At 45.5% G+C, this 21,355-nt stretch overlaps 1 protein-coding gene across 3 annotated transcripts in view; it reads right to left on the minus strand.

The window, feature by feature from the left end:
* The window catches only part of usp53b (ubiquitin specific peptidase 53b), a 177,477-nt gene that overhangs the window by 34,940 nt on the left and 121,182 nt on the right, over positions 1-21,355 (minus strand). For 2 of the 3 annotated variants that reach the window (XM_038791849.1, XM_038791847.1), the window contains 2 exons: positions 10,955-11,025; positions 7,713-7,829 (listed from right to left, as the gene is read on the minus strand). In XM_038791849.1, coding sequence (XP_038647777.1) covers positions 7,713-7,829; positions 10,955-11,025 — 188 coding nt within the window. The remainder of the gene's footprint in view (positions 1-7,712; positions 7,830-10,954; positions 11,026-21,355) is intronic. The other variant, XM_038791848.1, reaches the window with a different exon arrangement.

The following is a 21,355-nucleotide window of genomic DNA, read 5'->3' on the forward strand; positions in this document are numbered from 1 at the left end:
GAAACAGAAAGCAATTTGGATGACGGAAAAATGGGACACTAGACAGCCAGTGATGAACAAAAGACCTTTTTGGTTACTGATGGACTGAGTTGGGTGCTGTTTTTAACGGACACGAGGAAGCTTCTACGGTGCTGCTAGCCCAAGGAAGTAAAATGCTTTGGAGATAGTGGAACACACGGATATAGCTATTGTGTTACCTTCCTGAGCAGCTTCAGCTATGGTTCACAGTGATTGGACTTGAGGAAAGAACTGGCCTGAGATATAGATAAGTTTTAGATTGATTTTGGTGCACATTTTAAAATCATGATATGTACATACAAATGACAAAGATTGGGGATATATGTTAGTCAGTACAATTAGATGGGGGGATAATTAACTGAAAGATATAGTTATGTTTCAAATGCCAAGAGGGGGTGTAAAGTAAAAATGGGGAAATATGTCATGTGAAACATGGAAGTCTGGCAAAACCTGACCTGAGGGGACATGAGAAAATATAGGGAAAAATCTCATGAAGGGTTAACAGCAGCAGTAGGCTCTCATAACTGCCCTTGATCATGGGAAGGATAGAACACAGAAACCGAGCAGAACAGTGAATCCATCAGGAGAAAACCAAAAGCTAAAGAAAAAAGATTGTCAAGGCAGACCTGAAGGTCGAACAACTGACCAGGAGGATCCAAAGAAAAGATCTTTTCACCTTTCTGTAAAAACAGTGATTTTATCTTTTAAAAGAAAAAATAATAAAATAACTTAAAAGTTTTAAACTGGAACAGTGGTTATTCCAAAGTCTACTTTACTTATTTAGCAACGCGAGATCCAGGACCGATGCTACTAAGTGGTAAGTAGATAAAATCTTCTATGAAGATATGGGTTGTACCGGGGGATAACTTCAACATATAAATTGACCCGAATAGCATCCACCTAAGTCTGCATAGGAGTCATGGAGTGAGAATCCCTGCTCACCATTTAGAATGTTTTATTGACCCTTTTTGGTATAGGGGGAATTCTAAGAATAGTGGTGAGTTTTTTACTTCACCCCCGCACTATTCCTTTCCATACCCCCGATGGCCAACGGCTCAATCGCGAGCGCAAACAACAGGAGGGACATAGGACATCCCTGCCTAGTCCCACGGTGGAGAGAAAAGTATCTCAAGCTGATGTTGTTTGTGTGGACACTCGCCCTCGGCTCCTTATATTGTAGCCGTACCTAGTTCACAAATCTTGGTCCAATCCCAAACCGCTGCAGAACTGCCATCAAGTAACCCCATTCTACCCGGTCAAATGCCTTCTCAGCGTCCAATGCCACAACCACCTCTGTTTCCTTCCTCTCCACCGGTACCATAACCACGTTCAATACCCTTCTAATGTTTGTAAAGAGCTGCCTCCCTCTCAAGAACCCCATCTGATCTTCACCTATCACCTTTGGTAGGCACTCCTCCAGCCTACCCAATACCTTCGACAATACTTTTGCGTCCACGTTTAAAAGTGATATGGGCCTATGTGACCCACACTCCATCGGGTCCTTATCTTTTTTTAGCAACAGTGGTCGATGCCTGCCGCAAAGTTTGTGGCAACACCCCCTTCCCTATCGCCTCTTTGAACATCCCCACCATCGGGGGTGCCAGCTTATCCTTGAATTATTTATAATATTCCACTGGAAACCCGTCCAGGACTGCCACCTTCCCCATGACTGCATTCTCTCAATCGCATCTTTTATCTCCTGCTCCACTATCGTTCCTTCTAATGTAGCCCTGCCCCCCTCCCCTAACCCCGGGTACTCCAAACAATCTTGAAATTCTTGCAACTCCCGGTCTTCCCCAGGTGGCTCTGATCTGTACAACCTCTCATAAAATTCCTCAAAGACCTTGTTAATCAGATCCGGAGCCACCACCAACTCCCCTGCCCTGTCCCTCACCTGAGCAATTTCACTTACCGCTGCCTCCCTCCGCAGCTGACCTGCTAACATACAAGCCTCATCTCAATGCACGTAAACTGCATCCCTTGCCCGCCTCAATTGGCACACCGCCTTTTTGGTAGATAGTCGCCTGTAGTTCCTTCCTCTTTTCCAACTTCGCTGGGTCCCCATATTCTGCATAACTCCGATCTACCTCCAACATCTCCTCTTTATCCACCCTGGCCTTAAACAAGATCACCTCCCCCCTCACCACCGCCTTTAGAGCCTCCCAGACAACTGCCTTCGACACCTCACCCATACAGTTGACACCTACATATTTCTCAATTATCTTCTCAGTTTTGTCACAGAACCTTTGGTCCCCCAAAAGTCCCACATCGAATTTCCACCCCAGCCTCTGCACTACCCCATTCTCCAGTACCATATCCATCCAATGCAGAGCATGATCTGACACTGCAATTGCCGCGTATTCCAACCCCTTAACCCCAGCCAGCAAAGCCTTCCCCACCACGAAAAAGTCGATCTGCGAGTATACCTTATGTACTGGCGAGAAAAACGAGTACTTCCGTTCCCTCGGGTGGAGAAACCTCCAAGGATCCACCCCTCCAATTTCCACCATTATCCCAGCCACGCCTTCGCCCCCGCTGATGGGACCAGCGAGCATAGCCGTGACCTGTCCATCCTTGGCTCCTGCACCAAGTTCCAGTCCCCCCCACTATCAGTTTGTGTGTGTCCAAGTCGGGGATGGCCCAAAACACCTTCTTCGCAAATCCCACATCATCCCAATTGGGGCTGTATACACTTACAAGTGCCACTAACCTCCCATCCAGCACCCCTGTCGCAATCACATATCTACCCCCCTGATCTGCCACCACCTTCTCCATCTGGAAGCGTACCCTTTTGCTGACCATTACCGCTACCCCTCGAGCCCTTCCGTCAAATCCAGAGTGAAACACCTGGCTAATCCAGCCCTTTTTAAGTCTCACCTGGTCCTTCACTCTCAAGTGAGTCTCCTGCAGAGTTGCTACATCGGCTTTCAAACTTTTAAGATGCGCAAGCACCCTTGACTGGACCTCCTAACCCTCTCGCGTTCCACGTAACTATACTAACTGGGGGTCTCTCACCTCCCCACCCTTCTTACCCACCATCATCATATCACTGGGCCCTGCCCCATAAGCCTGACCCGCTCCTGTCCATTATTAACATCGAACCCCTTCCTCCCCTCCTAAAATCCCCCCCATCATTTACTCTCGAAAAAACATCTCCAAGCATCGATTCCTTCCCCCCCCTTGCTCGTATTGTAGGCCCATCGAAACCTGCTAACAAGGCTCTAATGTCCGCAGCCCTCCTCTCATCTCACCTCCAATCACTAGCCAACTTTAGTTAGCTAGTGCGGGTGCCCCCCCCCCCCCCCCCACCCACCAGTATACCTCCCCTCCCACTCAGTCCCAGAGAAAAAAAACAAAAACTACAATCCAACCCATAAAATTCACTAAAATAAGATATAACCGTCGCAACATAGAATGCCAATCAACGCAACCAATGACTTGAACTCTGTAACAATGTGAAGTGAAGTAAATTACAATAGACGTCAGTGAAAAGAAAGTTCTAGCATTTTATACATTTTCCAGCTCCCCAAACACAGTCCACAGTCTCTCTTCCAGCTCCGCTCCTCGCGTCGGTCCCAAGCTTTCTGCCCTCACGAATGCCTCAGCCGCCTCCGCTGTTTCAAAATAAAAGCCTTCGCCGTTATACGTCACCATTAGCTTCACCGGGTATACCATACAAAATTGCACCCCCTTGTTGTACAGTGTCGCCTTCACTCGCCCGAATGCCGCTCGTCTTCTTGCCAGCTCCACCATCAAGTCCTGGTAAATCCAAACTCTAGCACCATCCCACTGCACCACACGCTTCTGTTCCGCCCAGCTTAACACCATCGCCTTTATGCAGTACTTATGGAAGCAGATAATTACTGTTCTTGGCGGCTCATTCACTTTGGGCTTCAGCCTTAATGACCGATGAGCTCGGTCCAGTTGGTACCGGGAGGGTTCTCACCCACCCCCATCAACTCCGCCAACCTATTAGCGAAGTACTCTGTTAGCCTTGGGCCCTCCGTCCATTCGGGCAGACCCACAATTCTTAGATTGTGCCACATCGAGCGGTTCTCCAAGTCCTCGAGCTTTGGTTAGAACAGAGAACATACAGTGCAGAAGGAGGCCATTCGGCCCATTGAATTTTCACCAACCCACTTAAGCTCTCATTTTCACCCCATTCCCGTAACCCAATAACCCCATCTAACCTTTTTTGCTCACTAAGGGCAATTTAGCATGGCCAATCCATCTAATCTGCACATTTTTGGACTATGGGAGGAAACCAGAGCACCCAGAGGAAACCCACCCAGACACGGTGAGAACGTGCAGACTCCACACAGATAGTGGCCCAGCGGGCAATTGAACCTGGGACCCTGGCGCTGTGAAGCCACAGTGCTATCCACTTATTTCACCGTGTTGCCCTCCATCACCGCCCCTCCCCCACTCTCCCCAGCTCATCCCCATTCGAGGTGAGCTGGATGCTGTGCTGCGACACGGCCTCCTTCACTTCCTTCATCTTCTCGCCCTGCTCTCTCATCTCGGCCGATTTCTTTGCCACAGCGACCGCCACCTCCTTCCTCAAGCCTCCATGTGCCTCGCAAACTGCTTTTCCAGCTCCACATCCATCACCTCGGTCATCTTTTCCACCGTAAGCAGTGTGGCCCCACCATGCAGTCCGACATCCGCCATCTTGTCAGCTCTTTTGCTGGTCCTCTGATTCAACGGCGAGCCCACGCTTCCTCCCTTCATCGAGGCTGCTTTTCGCATCCTTTAACGACTTACTTTCTTTCCCCTTCTTTCCGTCTTCAATTTAAAAAAAAAAAAAATTCTTCCTTCAAGAAAAAAAATGTTTTCTCACAAACTTTCTTTAAAACTTTTTTCTCGTCTTTTTGTATTCCTCAAGAATTCCCCTGGGACCAGACTTCAGTCTTCTTAAAACGAACCCATTCTAGACGTGAGCCACCCGATGTGGAACATCTCCACTACATTGCACCCTGGGTTCGGACCTACCTGATCCACTCCAAATTTGTCTGCAGCCATGTGAAGATGAGCCCTAATGGGCAACACAACCATCAGAGCTCCCAGTTGAGGTTTGCAGAGAATCTAACTATACCGTCTCCTATCACTACCACATTCCTTTTCACCCCCCCACCCCACTTGAATCACTTTCTGCATAGGGTTTTACCATCAGTCTGCCCAACCACCTTGAGGTGCTTATTCTCATCCATACAGTGAGTTATATACCTATTGGCCAGTCAAGTGTCAAGGCTGCACCATCACAGAATCCTGGATCCCAATCACCCTCTTGCCTCTGCATATTCATCAACTCTAAAAGTTCTACTTAACAAGAGAGGGTATGTGATTGGAGGATAGGCAATCACAATGTCTGCATTTCGGACTCCAGCTCAATCACGGAGCTGCAGACACTTGGCTGACCCTGCTTACAATAAACTCCCCAAACTCTCAATTGTTGTCATTATGGAACATTATCTGCACTGCCACGTCCGTCTAGTTAAGTTAATTAGGTACTAATTTAGTAAAGCAATAGCATGTTACAGTTTCCAAGCTTACAACCAAAAATAAGACATTCACTGGAGGTTAAAGTAAGCATCTCCTCTCCCCTCTATGTGGAATTTCTGACTTTAGTACATTTTACACAGCAATTGTTACAAGGTTACTATGCTCTGCACCCACTAACATAAGGCTCATGGTCCTGCTCATCAATCTCTTTCCAACTGCCCTAAAATATGCCCAATAGAAAATAGTTTGGAATGTAAACTGCAAGGACTCAAAGAGGCTGCAAAGAACCAGACAGGTTAACTGATTGGGAAACAAGGTGAAAGGTGAAGTACATTGTGAAGTGTGAAGCTACTAACTTTGATACTAAAAATAGAAAAGCAGAGCAACTTGTAAAAGTAGTATAACTTTCAAATGTTGATATTCAAAGGCACTTGGATGTACTTGCATTAAAAACAAGGTATAGCAAGCCTTGGGGGTGCTGCCGATCACCAGCCGAGTAGGATTCTCCGGCGGTCGATCAAGGAGGCAAAGGCATTGGATCGCCTCCCCATGAAGCGTTCTAGCTGAGCTGATACCCTGAAGGCTGCCACATTTGGCCTTGGCTCCATCAATTGAAAGTCATGGGGAAAAGACTAAACTGGTCTTGCAGAATGCCAGTGCGGGCTAAATGGACCAAATTGTCTCTGGTCAGTGTTGTAGCTATTCTTTTTTTCTCTTTTTTAAAAAAAAATTTAGATTACCCAATTATTTTTTCCAATTAAGGGGAATATAGCGTGGCCAATCCACAGACACGGGGAGAATGTGCAAACTCCACACGGACAGTGACCCAGAGCCGGGAATGAACCTGGGACCTCAGCGCCGTGAGGCGGTTGTGCTAACCACTAGGCCACCGTGCTGCCCGTGTTGTAGCTATTCTAGGATTCTTTGACATGGTCAGCCAAACCATCCTCTGCTAACTTATCGGATTTCCTCTCGTGGTTTCACTCTTAAATTATGAATGTAGTCAATAGTTTGGGATAGGGTGGAGGCGTGGACGTGGGTGGGATTCTCTTACCAAGGGCCAGTGCAGACTCGATGGGCTGAATGGCTTCCTTCTGCACTGTAAATTCTATGATTCACCATCACTACCCTCAACTGCCACAAAGTTCAATTCCATCCTCTGCTCTGGCGATCAGTTGAAGCTAAAGTAGATTGCTTGTAATCTTGATGCTCTTTCGAAGCACAAACTGATCTTCTATTCCCAGATCCTCTCCATTACGAAGATCAACTACTTCCACCTTCACTGCAATACCCAACTCTGTCCCAGTCCATCCAACATAGAAATCTTCATGTGTGCCTTTGGCACTACCGGACAACGATTGAAATGCTTTCACGTCTCATCTCCACCTCAGAATTTGGTGTATTCAAAACACTGTTGTCTATATTATATTTCACACAAGGTTCTTTGCTTACCTAACCTCACTGATATACATTGGTACCTGGTTGCCAAAATCTACTATTTAAAATTCTCATTCTTGTGGGGGGGGGACACAAAAACCATCTGTGTAGGGGATAGCTGTGAGCTCCAACATGATATTGATGGGTTGGTGGAGTGGGCAGGAAGTAACAGGTGGAGTTCATCTCTGATAAGTGAGAGAAAATGCATCAAACAGTAAAAGGGAATACATAATAATGGGTAAATGGGAATATTTCATAGAATTTACAGTGCAAGAGGCCATTCGGCCCATCGAGTCTGCACCAGCTCTTGGAAACAGCACCCTACCCAAGCCCATACCTCCACCCTATCCCCATAACCCAGTAACCCCACCCAACACGAAGGGCAATTTGGACCCTAAGGGCAATTTAGCATAGCCAATCCACCTCACCTGCACATCTTTGGACTGTGGGAGAAAACCGGAGCACCCGGAGGAAACCCACACACACACGGGGGGAACGTGCAGACTCCACACAGACAGTGACCCAAGCCAGGATTCGAACCTGGACCCTGGAGCTGTGAAGCATTTGTGCTAAAGAGGTAGATGAAGTGAGCTGTGTGCAGGAAGATGAGATTAGAGTGTCTCTGTGTCGGTATGGACAAGATGTGCTAAATGGTCCTCTTCCATGCTGTATAATTCCTATGGTTCTATTGTGCTTCAATATCTTTATAGCCTCTTATTCTATATGACTGTAATATCCACCAACGCTAAACCCACCTGAACTTTCTGTTCTTCTAACTAGCTTTTTGAATATTTCCTCCTCTCTCTGCTCCATTATTGGTGGTGGTGCCGCCACCTTCAACCTTAAGAGTTTATGCTCTAGCACAAAAATACCTAAATAGGATGCAGTCAGGGAAATAGATGGAGACAATGCAAAAGGTGTTAAATGGGTGAATGGGGTCCAAATCACCTGACTGGGACGGTCTTCAAACTGTTGGAAGAAATTAACAATGAAAGGTCAGGTCTCCTATAGTCATATTAGTAGAAAACAGTTAGTCAGAGGTGTAGTGGCACCAATGAGGGATCAAAATGGCAATCTACTGGCAGACCTAGAAAGCAAGGATGAGGTACTAAATGGGTATTTTGGATTAGTGTTTACCCAGAAGGGCATTTCATCAAAGCTGTTGTAAACAAGGAAGCTGTTGAAATACTGGATTAGATACAAATTGTCACGTGAGAGTACCTTTAAGAAATGGATGTTTAAGCAATGTACCTTTAAGAAATGAAGCAGCTCATATTACTGAAGTGATCTCAGAGGGTGGGGGGAGCTGAGCACACTTCTGCTTTTAGTTTCAGTTTGAGAGAGAGCAGCTGAAAAATGCCTCGCTGGTTTGCTGTGAGCTGTTTGAAAAGAGGAAGCCAATTTGAGGAGAAAGCTGGGTTTTGTTTGTGTGTTTTGCAAAAGTTGCAAGAAGAAAACACAGAACTAGTCTGTTGATGTCTGAAAATCCAAAGACTATAAGTATATTGAATGTAACCTCATGTCTGTTGTTAAAGGTGAAGTCTTTTGGAGGTTTGAAGGAACATTTTGAGGGACTATTTAGTGTTGTGTTATTTTTGGGGTTATCTTTGAAGTAAGGGGTGTTAAGTGATCCAATGTTTATTCAAAAGGTTAAGTTGAATTCATGGAATAAACATTGTTTTGTGTTTAAAAACCCACGTGTCCATAATTGTAATACCACACCTGGAGAACAAGCAGTGTGCTTCAAAAGCAACAATCCATTAAAGGGAGAGGTTGGTTGAACTCCATGATAAATTTTGGGGTCCTGAAAATGCCTCTCCCATAACAAAATAAAGAGGCATTAAAAAGGCTGGTAATATTTAAAGTGGGCAAGTCACCTGGTCCGGATGGGATGCATCCAGGTTGCTGATTGGATAGGTAACTGGCTGTCACACAGAAGACAGAGGGTGGTGGTGGAAGATGGAAAATTTTCAGACTGGAGACCAGTTACCAGCGGTGTACCACAGGGATCAGTGCTGGGTCCTCTGCTATTTGTGATTTTTATCAATGACTTGGGGGAGGGGGCTGAAGGGTGGGTCAGTAAATTTGCTGATGACACCAAGACTGGTGGAGTAGTGGATGAGGTGGAGGACTGTTGTAGGCTGCAAAGGACATTGAGAGGATACAGAGCTGGGCCGAAAAATGGCAGATGGAATTTAACCCTGATCAGTGCGAGGTGATTCATTTTGGTAGAAAAAATTTGAATGCGGATTACAGGGTCAACTACAGGGTTCTGAGGAATACGGAGGAACAGAGAGATCTTGGGGTTCATGTCCACAGATCTCTGAAGGTTGCCACTCAAGTGGATAGAGCCGTGAAGAAGGCTTATAGTGTGTTAACGTTTATTAACAGGGGGCTTGAGTTTAAGAGCTGTGGGGTTATGCTGCAACTATACATGACCCTGGTGAGACCACATTTGGAGTATTGTGTGTAGTTCTGGTCACCTCATTATACGAAGGATGAGGCAGCATGGTGGCGCAGTGGGTTAGCGCTGCAGCCTCACAGCGCCGAGGTTGCAGGTTCGATCCTGGTTCTGGGTTACTGTCTGTGTGGAGTTTGCACATTCTCCCCGTGTTTGCGTGGGTTTCGCCCCCTCAACCCGAAAGATGTGCAGGCTAGGTGGATTGGCCACGCTAAATTGCCCCTTAATTAGAAAAATGAATTGGTTACTCTAAAAATAAAAAAAGGATGTGGAAGCATTGGAAAGGGTGTAAAGGAGATTTACCAGGATGCTGCCTGGTTTGCAGGATAGGTCTTATGAGGAAAGGTTGAGGGAGCTAGGGCCTTTCTCTTTGGAGCGGAGGAGGAGGAGAGGCGACTTAATAAAGGTTTATAAGATGATGAGGGGGATAGATAGAGTGGACGTTAAGAGACTATTTCCTCGGGTGGATTTAGCTGTTACAAGGGGGCATAACTATAAGATTCAGGGTGGGAGATATAGGAGGGATGTCCGAGGTAGGTTCTTTACTCAGAGAGTTGTTAGGGTGTGGAATGGACTGCCTGCTGTGATAGTGGAATCGGACACTTTAGGAACTTTCAAGCGGTTATTGGATAGGCACATGGAGTAAACTAGAATGAGTGGGATAGCTTGATCTTGCTTTCGGACAATTCTCGGCACATCATCGAGGGCCGAAGGGCCTGTTATGTGCTGTACTGTTCTATGTTCTAGACAGTGCCCTGTGGCCAGGATCGAAGCCTGGTCCTCGGTGCCGTGAGACAGCAGTGCTAACCATTGCACCACCGACACTGATCAACTTTTAGCAGCTTGAACAAGGTTGCCAGAGACTGAGTCAACTGAGAGTCCGCAACAAACTGCCAAACGAAGACCTGTACATACCAGAGAACCTAATAATACCTGAAACAACTGTGGAAGACAGTACCTCAGTGAAGGACATTTCAACACTGATTCAACCTCCAAACCCTGTGCCGTCTCCAGTTGAGGCAATGACGGACTACGTCCAAAAGCAAACAAAAATCCTCCGAAAGGTCTAATAGATTGACAGTTGTGTTTGTTAATTGTTCATACTGTAAATTTTGATTGTCAATGTTATATTGTGTTTCATTGCAGGAACCTCTGATGCAAAGGGGGAGGAAAGTGCTGTGAACTCATGTTTGTTTCTCGTTGGAATAAGCTCACTTTAAGAGTTTGACCACGGGACCACGTTCATTGGCAGTTTGGGCAGACTAACGGTCAGTCTATTCCAGCAGCCTGTGAAGCTCTTGTTTGAAGCTTGTGTACCTTCGTGCTCTGCAAGCCTGTGTTTTAAAAATTTTCTTTCCAATATTGCATGCAATTTTGCCAACCTGAATGTGTGGAATTTCAACTGCCCATCGATCAAATTCTTTAAATCCTATTTTGCAGATGTTATACATCCTCCTACTTATAATTCTCAAAAGATTTCATAAAAAATCATGACTTCAAGTTCTATAATATACAGAATGATAGGGAAAACCTTACCTTCATTAACTGGAAACCTACTGTTTGACAGGTTGGGACTAGCATCAAGTTTGTGCAATTCTTGCTGATTCCTAAAACACACAAAATATGAAACTTGGATGTAAATGCCAAGAACATTATATTTGTTGAGGAACACCAGTCTTTACGACACACAGCAATTTGAATTGATCTTATCCTTTCGAGTTTCATTCATATACATGTTCACATGCAAGGTACTCAAATCTATACACAATTCTTTTGAACATGATATGGTATATTCCTTATTTAATTACGAGGATGTTTCAAAAAACTATATTGTAGAGCTAATCTTAAATTATGATGTGATTTCTCTAGTTTGTAGTTACATTTGTGTCACAAATAAAAGTTTCTGACATGAATTCTGTGATAGGACTGATCAAGTAATAATGTTTGGCAATAGCTAGAACTAGGCAGCAGAGCAAAACCACCAAAATCCAGGTTTGAATCTATTTCAAATGGGGTAGGACTAGACTTTCTCTGTTGGCTGTAAAGGTTCTGACAGAAGTGTCTTAATCTCAATCCACCTCCAAATGGGGGCAAGTCAAGTGTTGAACCACAAAAGTCACCAATATCTCACCTTTAATTCAAGTGTCAAATTTTGTGGCAACATTCGAGGCACACACTGAGTCAAGAAAAATTGCAATTAAGTGCCCAGACATAACTCAGTTAAGAGTTTAAAGTCGTATTATTCTTCAGTGTTATTGATTTCAGTTCTAAATTTCAGATGTGCAGTAGAAAATGCCCATTGAAACTTGTCATTCTGTAATTACACCCTCCAACTAGTGGGTGGTGCTATAGAAACTTCATTCAGTATAAAGTGCCTAATCAGTTCCCATCTAAAGTATGGACAAAACAATTTAAAATGATAAAGTTGAAAGGGGATGCATACAGAATAAAGTTATTACTGGTCTATTTCCCAGGGAGTTGCCTATACTGAGTCAAGAACAAATGTCGTTTTTCAGGCTAGAAAGCAGAGGAAATTTGGAACAGGTACGCTTTCAACAACTGCAACAACGTACACTTCATAGAATTTACAGTGCAGGAGGCCATTCGGTCCATCGAGTCTGCACCAGCTCTTGGAAAGAGCACCCTACTTAGGCCCACACCTTCACCCTGTCTCCGTAACCCAGGAACCCCATCTAACCTAAGGGCAATTTCCATGGCCAATCCACCTAACCTGCACATCTTTGGACTGTGGGAGGAAACTGGAGCACCCGGAGGAAACCCACGCAGACACGGGGAGAACGTGCAAACTCCGCACAGACAGTGACCCCAGCGGGAATCGAACCTGGGACCCTAGAGCTGTGAAGCAACTGTGTTAACCACCGTGCTACCATGCCCTCATTATACAATGCCTGTAGCATAGAAAAAATACCCACATACTTCATCAGGCAGTCAAACAGAAAATGGACACAGTCAAAGGCTGGGATGGGTAAAAAACAGCTCAATCCAAGATATGAGTTTTAAGAAGGGAGGGTGGAAATATATAAGGATTCAAGACAGGAAATCCCGAGCAGGGGCTCTAGGTGGCTGAAGGAAGGTTGCCACCTGTGGAACAAAAGGATGGAGAGCTGCAAGACATAATACTCAAAGGAACAGCATGTTCTGGTTGAGAATTACGAACTGGAAGGAATTACAGGACTAGCAAAGGATAAGGCCACAAAAAGATTTTTACATGCAGATGAGCCCAATGCAAGAATGGAATGATGATGAGCAGAACGTGGTATGGGGGTAGGATACATAATATGGTGCAGGCAACAAAACTTCTATGAGAAAGATGACAGTAGGTGATGTGTTAGATAGCAGAACATTAGTAGTAGAGTTTGGAGATGAACAAGATGCATGTGACTGTTTCATCAGAATATGGACTGGGGTAGGGTCAGAAGCAGGTGATGTATGGCGGTAGAAGGTAGGCAAAGTATGAAATTGGAAGTTCAGCTAAGGGTCATAGAAGGTTCTTCAGGTCAACAGTCCAGTTCAACTGGGGGAATGACTGGGAGTGGGGCGGGGTGGTGATGACAGTGTGCGATCGATGACAAGAATACAAAGTGCGTGGCACTGAGCAGAAGATCATCGCTTCACAGATCCAATGGTTAATTGGACAAAATTGTTGCACATCCAAGGTTGGATCTAGATAATCCATTCTGCCCTTTTTAAGAAATATGCACTTTCATTTTGTATTATTTCTAATTAAATGGAAGAATTCATGGAATTTCAAGGAGCAGAAGTGGATTTGAGAGCACAATGATTTCTCTGCAATATAGGCAGAGCAGCTAAGAGATGTGGAACAAAGGGACAGAAAAAATGAAATATAAAATTTGTAAATAAAATGTCCTTATATAGGTAGTGTCTATATAGCTTCTGTCTATATAGCTTCTATGTAAAAATGGGACATGTGCCTATAAATTGATAATTGTATATGGTATTTGGTGCATTAATAGTACAAATTAAAGAATCATAGAATCCCTACAGTGCAGCAGCCATTCGGCCCATTATGTCTACACCAACCTCTGAAAGAGCACCCCACCTAGGCACCTCCCTCCCACCAATGTCCCCGTAACTCAGTAACGCTACCTACCCTTTTGGACACTGAGGAGCAACTTAGCATGGCCAATCCAGCTAACCTGCACATCTTTGGACCGTTGAAGGAAACCGGAGCACCCGGAGGAAGCTCAAGCAGACACGGGGAGAATGTGCAAACTCCACACCAACAGTCACCAATGCTGGAATTGAATCCGGGTCTCTGGCACTATGAGGCAGCAGTGCTAACCATTGTGCCACCATGCTGCCCCAATGGTTAATCTTTGGAAATAATCGCAGCTGTGGTCATGTGAAGGTAAATGGCACGTAACACAAAATGATCAAAGTATACAGGGATATTCTAATGAGTTATGTCGATGATTATGTATCACTGATAACAATCATGCACGTGCTGGATTCTCTCGAGGGGGCTGGAATACAGTTGTTTAAATGTAGTGTTAATAACTGGTTTTAAGCAAGTACCGGAGTGCGACTACAGTTTAAGGGAAGTTAGGATACGCATACAGTAACCAAGAACCACGCCAAGAGTCCACAAATCATGGAGAATATCCCCAACAGTAAGCACATAAAAGGTTAATGGGATTAAGTCTAAAGAGAAAAGGGTACAGTAACAATTACGAGAATGGGTATGGAAAACAGCAGATAATGGTAGAAATAATTTTGGATGAGTGAATACAGTCATCGATCTTGGGACATTTTGCTGCAGATTGATTAAAAAAAGCACAAAAGGGAAAATGATTAAAAGAGTAGTAATTGAGAAAACAATAGTACTAAAAGAGAAGCACTGGAAGTTGGGGAAAAAAGAAATTGGGTGGATCACTTTTTAAAAAAATTTAGAGTACCCAATTCATTTTTTCCAAGGGGCAATTTAGCGTGTTCAATCCACCTACCTTGCACATCTTTGGGTTGTGGGGGCGAAACCGTGCAAACACAGGGAGAATGTGCAAACGCCACACAGACAGTGACCCAGAGCTGGGATCGAACCTGGGACCTCGGCGCCGTGAAACTGCAGTGCTACCCACTGTGCCACCGTGCTGCCCTGGGTGGATCACTATTAATGGAAACAAATACCAGCAAAAGTGAAAGGCAGCAGAAAGCTGAAGATAAATACTTGGGAGCAGTGGTTAGGTTTCAAGATTCTTTTAACTGCTTTTCCTCAAAAAGGAAAAAATGCTACTTTTAATTTTTATGTTAGAGTGTGTACTGCATTAAAGCAATTGACAGAAAAAATGGTTGCAATACATAGAGTAGTTAGGATGTTATAGAAATAAAAAAATATACTCGAAAAAAGTTTTGAACTCTTGCAAGGAAAGATTCGGCTGAAGCTAATAAATCTTCAGAAAGGCTAGTACATAGAGAAATTGGTCTGCTTAAGTCAAGCAAATAATCCACGCAAGTGAGTCAGTATACAATGTTCATGTTTCCACAGTATTAGGACCCTTGCTTTTTCTGAACATAATAATCATGGTCTCTACCTTGATGTACAGAGCAAAATTTCAGAGTTGGGATGTATTATAAACTTGTAGAACTTCAAAAGGACATGGGGAGATAGGTGGCAGATGAAGTTCAATGCGAAAAATAATAATCTTTATTATTGTCACAAGTAGGCTTACATTAACACTGTAAGAAGTCATAAAACACCAGGTTCAAGTCCAACAGGTTAAAGTCCACCTGTAAAGACTTAATTATCTGCAATATTGACTTGGTCTATATACGTGCTTCTGGAAACCACCTCTTCATTTACCTGAGGAAGGAGCTGCGCTCCGAAAGCTAATGATTCGAAACAAACCTGTAACAGGGGCATAGAGTACATGGGTAAGGAGATAATGCTGAACTTATACAAGAACTGGTTTGACCTCAGCTTGAGTATTGTGCACAGTACTGGGCACCACACTATAGGAAGAATGTGAACACATTGAAGAGAGTACAGAAGAGGTTTACAAGGATGTCTCCAGGGTGAGAAACTTCAGTAATGAGCAAAGATTGGAGAGGTTGGAACTAGGAGAGGAGAAAGCCAAGAGGAGATTTGATAGAGGTGTTCAAAATCACGAGGGGACGGGACAGAGTAGATAGGGTAAAACTGTTCCTGCTCATAAAAGAATCAAGAACGAGCGCACAGATTTGAAGCGATTTGCTAAAGAAGCAAATTCGATGTGAGAAAAAACTTATTCGCACTGATTTGGGTCTGGAATGTATTTCTTTTAATGTAGCGTAGGTTCAATCGAGGTATTAGATGATTGTTAATATTCGAATAATCATCAAATAGTGTGCCAAGGGTATGGGGAAAAAGCAGGAGAGAATGGCACCAAGTCATAATGCCAATTTGGAGAGCCAACATGGACATGATGTGTCGAAGGTCTTCCTTCTGTGCCATTATACTTCTGTGATGTGGGGATGCCGGCGTTGGACTGGGATGGGCACAGTAAGAAGTCTTACAACATCAGGTTAAAGTCCAACAAGTCTGTTTCAAATCACTAGCTTTTGGAGCGCAGCTCCTTCCTCAGGTGAATGAAGAGGTGGGTTCCAGAAAGATATATATAGACAAAGTCAATAATGCAAGACGATACTTTGAATGCGAGTCTTTGCAGATAATTAAGTCTTTACATGTCCAGATAGAGCGCCTGGAGAGAGGGATTATCACAGGTTAAAGAGTTCTGAATTGTCTCAAGCCAGGACAGGTAGAATTTCGCAGGCCCAGGCCAGATGGTGGGGGGTGAATGTAATGCGACATAAATCCAAGGTCCCGGTTGAGGCCGTACTCATGTGTCGGGGACTTGGCTAAGAAATTAGTTCAAATGAGTTCTAAAAAAGGGTTCTGCTTGCCAAGTAACTTAAAAAAAAATAAAACCTTTAACTTGGAGAAACAATGGGCGCGATTCTCCCAAAAGGGTACAAGGTTTGCTAGCCGTGCCAAGAAACACATGGCTTATTCAACACAACTCGCATTGAATAAGGAGCCTGAATGGGGGACGCATGACCATAGCCTCATTTTGTACAGTGGGGAGCTCCGCTCACCGGAGCCCCCAGTGTGGCGCGAGATCAGGATGGCATTTTTAAATGATGTCCCAATCTCAGAGGCCCCCTAAACGATCCTCGACCTCCTCCTCTCCCCCAGCCTGAACATACTATGCCAGCCAGGTGCCCAAGTAGCCAGGCGCCCAAATAGCATCACCGGTGCCAGGGCACCAGCCTGACCAAAGGGCATGCAGCTGGGGGCCTCCAATCCCAAGGGACACCCCGAGTGCCATTCCGTCTGTTTGTGGGGACCATCCTTTTAGGCAGACAAATAAATGTGTCAAGCTGAGGGAGCAAAGGATGTCAATGTCTTTAAGAGAGAGAGAGAGAGAGAGAGAGAGAGCGAAAGAAACCTGGGCTAACCTTTCCAGAGTCTGCACCCTCCCTGGATTAATTTCCTTTCTCTTCAGTTGCTGCAAGTCACCAATTGAAGGCCAGAATGAGAAAAGAAATGGAAAGGGGGTGAAAGGAAAATGTTTTAATCACAGATCTATGATTAGGTGGAGATAAACTGTATCAATAAGTATCACTCTCCATGTTCACCTTATTGTGGAATAACACTACTGCCCCATACCTAATCATTGAAAACTGAACAAATACAAGCTTAAAGGACATGCATAACTGGTTTTGGCTACACAGGGGTTTTAAATTTTACACTCCTACCACTGAAGTATCTATAGGGTAGCATGGACCAGCTCTTTTAAAACGGAGAATGAAATGCTAAAAATCTGAAAGAACAAAATAATACTGAAGTACTCAATAGTTTTCACAGCATCTATGGCAAAAGAAAAAGTTAATGTTTGAGGTTGATGGTCTTTCATCAGATGAAACATTGGGCATAATCGAGTGACCTCGTTGCTCCGGGCGCCATGATGCGATGAGGTCATTAAATCTCGCAAGAGGCCTCTCAAGATTTGCAAAGCTCGGAACATTTCACGAGATCGCGATCTGGATCTCGCCCGTGCTGCCATTAGGCTCATTTGCAAGACCTGGACCAGGCGCCATTTAGTACTCGTCCACACAAACTGGACCAGGCACAACGGCACCTGGAGGGTTTCCCAGGCGATTGGAGACCCCTGGGTGGTAAGGGACAGGACTGGGTGGCACTGCCAGGGTGCCCAACTGGCATCGCCAAAGGTCATGCCTATGAAAGGGGAAGAGGAGGGTGTGTGTGAAGGGCAGATATGAAGGGGCCTCAAAGGTTGAGAAGTGAAGTGGGGAGCCCGACACGGGGGAGTTGGGAGGGTAGGTCTGAAAAGAGGGGTGGGCCCTCAGCCACCCCGTAGTGGGGTGTATTCACTTGGGGAGGGGTGCATCACCCATGTGTATGGGGGGGTGACATTACCCATGGGTTGAAGGGTGTGGGCGGCCCTCATTCAAGCTCACTTGGAGATCTGGACGCCCATTTTGAAATTGTGGCTTGATGTTGGAGGAGCCAGTCTCACCGATGAGTTCAGCTCTCCACTGCTGAAAGAATTGCAAAGTGTGGGCTAGACCAGGGAGGAACTCTCCCAAGGCCCCAAAAAATGACAGTGTGGGTAAATACCGGTGTGGATCTCAGTCAAAAAGCAGTCGAGAAACACCCCGCCAAACCTGTCCAAAATGACATTTAGAAATTGTTTAGTTAAATCGCGCCCATTAACTGGGTTTCTCTCTCCACAGATTCTACCAGACTTGCTGAGTACTTCCAGGATTTTCTGTTTTATTTAAGAGTGACATGCTCAGACTGAATAATGGAGTGATTTCTACCAGTGAACTAAGCATGTAACTGTGGCAGACCTAAATGTGTAGTAAATACTATGGTTCACAAAAAACAAAATCAATAAGAGCAAGACATAAAAGTATAAAAATTGCAAAATGAAGGGGAAAAAAAAATGCACACTTGAGGAGCAGAAGACTACAATAAGCAGGAAGAAACTCAAGTCAAGGAAAAAAAGGGACAGCTATCAGGGTGGATGTTAAAATTGCTGTATGTAGTATTTGCAAATAGGAGTGTAGGATCTGGAGGCCCTACCATAGCATGGTAGAAGGTTTGAGTTTGAGGTTGTGAGGCAAATGATGATCTCAGGATAAGCACAATTTAGTCTCTACCAATTCAGGCTATGAGATCTGGACCCTCTGAAAAATACATTAAGAAATTGGACATCAATTCTGTGCGTACTCCCATCAACTTTCCCATTTGAAATTGCTGCATCCGATTTCCGGTGGTGGCCATGGGAGTGAGTGGTTGCACATTTGGTGGCTACCACTCACGGTGGAGTTTTTTTGGTCCTTTCCCACCTTAATTGTGTGGTGTTTTGAGGGCAAAAGGTGCACTAGTGACAAGGGAATATAATTCTCCTCTGGTGGGGCTGGTGCATGGCTCATCGGACGAGGAGTACCACGAGGAAGAGAAAGCGGTTGGAGCAGGAAAGTTTTTGTGGTGTGACACAGATGGCGGAGGGCAAGGGGGCAGCATTGCCCACCCAGTGGTTAACAGAGCAGCTGGTGGAATTCCTAAATGGCAAATTCCAGCAGCAGAGGAAGGAGGCCTTAAGAGGATTTGGCCAAGGTGGTTGAGCCGCTTAGGGCAGCCATCGATCGGGTAGAGCAGAGGCAGGTGGCTCAGGGCCTGGCAATCCAGAAGGTAGAGGTGCATGAGAATCGGCTGACCTTGCTGGAGGTGGAGATGGGAATGCTGATGAGCAGCCAGAAAGGCTAAGCAAGAATGTTGGAGGACATTGAGAACCACTCCAGGAGGCAGAATCTAAGGATTGTGGGATGCCTGAAGGCATCGAAGGTGCGGAGGCCTCTAAGTCTGTGGCGAGCATGCTGGAGAATCTGATGAGGGAGGGGGCCTTTGATTGGCCCCTAGAGATGGATCGGGCGTATAGGGCGCTGAGGAGGCCGCAGGTTGGAACCTGCCAAGGCGATGGTGGCGAGGCTGCATTGATTCTTGGATAAAGAGAAGATCTCAAAGTGGGTGAGGCAGACCAAGAAGTGCACCTGCAAGTGGAGTGAGCTGAGGATTTACCAAGACCTGGTTGCAGAGCTGGCCAAGTGGAGGTCCCGGTAAAATCAGATAAAGGCTGCCCTCTACAAGAAGGGCGTGAAGTTCAGGGTGCTGTCCCCTCCCCGCTTGTGGGTGATCTATCAAAAGCAGGAATTTTACTTTGACTCTCCAGAGGAGGCAATGGACTTTGAGACCATGGACTGGGAAGAGCGTGATGACATTGAACTTTAGATAGAAGTTCTGTGGAAATTGTGGGGCACATTGGGAGTGTGGATTGGGGCACGTTTCAACAGGGGAGCAATGATGGTGACTGTGCCTTTTGTTTTTCTTTGTTGGTAGTTGGGAGGGGATGGATTGTGAGGGTGGGGGGAAAGTCAGAGGCCTTGGGCTGGGGCCACCATGCTAGCTGGGTGGGCTAGTTAATGGGAGAGGAGAGAAGTGGGGGTTGTTAGGAGGAAGGTGTGGGGGAATAGATTGGTTCTTTGTTTGGGTGTGTGTGTGTGGGGGGGGGGGGGGGGGGAGAGGGCTTCTGACATGTTGGGAAGGGAGAGATGGCAGCGGCCATTTGGGGGCGGGCCTGCAGGGCGCGTAATCCAGGGGGCCTAAAAAGGGGCACGGTTGATCGCAGGTGAGAGGGACCAGAAGCACTGTCGCCACCTGGGGTGGTCATGTCCCGATTCCAAAATGGATACTCGCAAAGAGTGCAGGGAAAAATGGACAGCACTAGAGAAACAAGTAGGTGCAAGGTTTCCTGTGTATTAGGACTTGCAGAACCCAGACAGAACTGAAACTACTAGCCATTAGCATAGTAATGAGCTATCTCCGGGGACAAAAAGAAACATTGAAACAATTGGTACCAGGACAGACTTCCCGGCGCCAGTGGAAGCTAAAACAAAGGCAGACCAACGGTCACATAGGGCCCACCCAACGATCAAGGAACAACCCCGTTATTGGAGAAAATCAATACGAACGATTGGGACATGGTCCAATTAATTGGGACCAAGTCCAGGGTCCGCTCAGAAGGGCGTGAAACGCCTGGGGGCTATAAAACAGAGTCTCCAAGGTCAGTTCGCTCTCTTGGAAGATCTCTTACTCCTCTTCGTCACTTTCACCTTGGCATTTGGCTCTCAGCGACGAGAGGCTGCCAAGCACCAGCTAATTAAGTCTAAGGTCAACGCACGCGACGACATAGACGCTCCTAGCTGTTATTCTATACCAGTTCCAAGCCAACAGTATCAGAACTGGACAACGGCCATTGTTCCTCTGACTGAGTGGGCCACTCGAAGCTAAGTATAGGCTTTTAGTAGTAGTTGTAGTTTAGCAAGTAGAGTTTATGCATGAGTAATAATTGACTGTGTGTGTAAATAAACGTGTATTGATTTCAAACTTACTAACTGGTGTATCGCGTCATTGATCAGTATTCGGCTTTGAACCCTGTGGTGGTATCAGAAAGATACCTGGCGACTCTTGAGCAAAGGTAATTAAAACAGAGCAAATTAAGGGAAAGCATAACGAGCAACAGCACCCCCCCACCCCCCATACTATTACGTGGAACATGTGAGGGTTGAATGGGCGGAGAGGTCATATGTTTTCAAGCAATTGAGGAATTTGAAGGCAGATGTTGTGTTTTTGCAGGAGATGCACCTGAAGTTTGGGGATTAGATGAGGGTGAGGAGGAAATGGGTGCAGCAGGTGTTCCACTCGGGGCAAGATGTAAAGATTAGTGGGGTGGTGGAGTTGGTTAATAAGAAAGTGGCATTTGAGGTGGGGAGCACTGTTGCCGATCCAGGGGGTAGATATGTGATGGTCAATGGGAAACTGGACGGGATATCAGT

Source organism: Scyliorhinus canicula, chromosome 3 (assembly GCF_902713615.1).
Source record: "Scyliorhinus canicula chromosome 3, sScyCan1.1, whole genome shotgun sequence".
Lineage (NCBI taxonomy): Eukaryota > Metazoa > Chordata > Chondrichthyes > Carcharhiniformes > Scyliorhinidae > Scyliorhinus > Scyliorhinus canicula.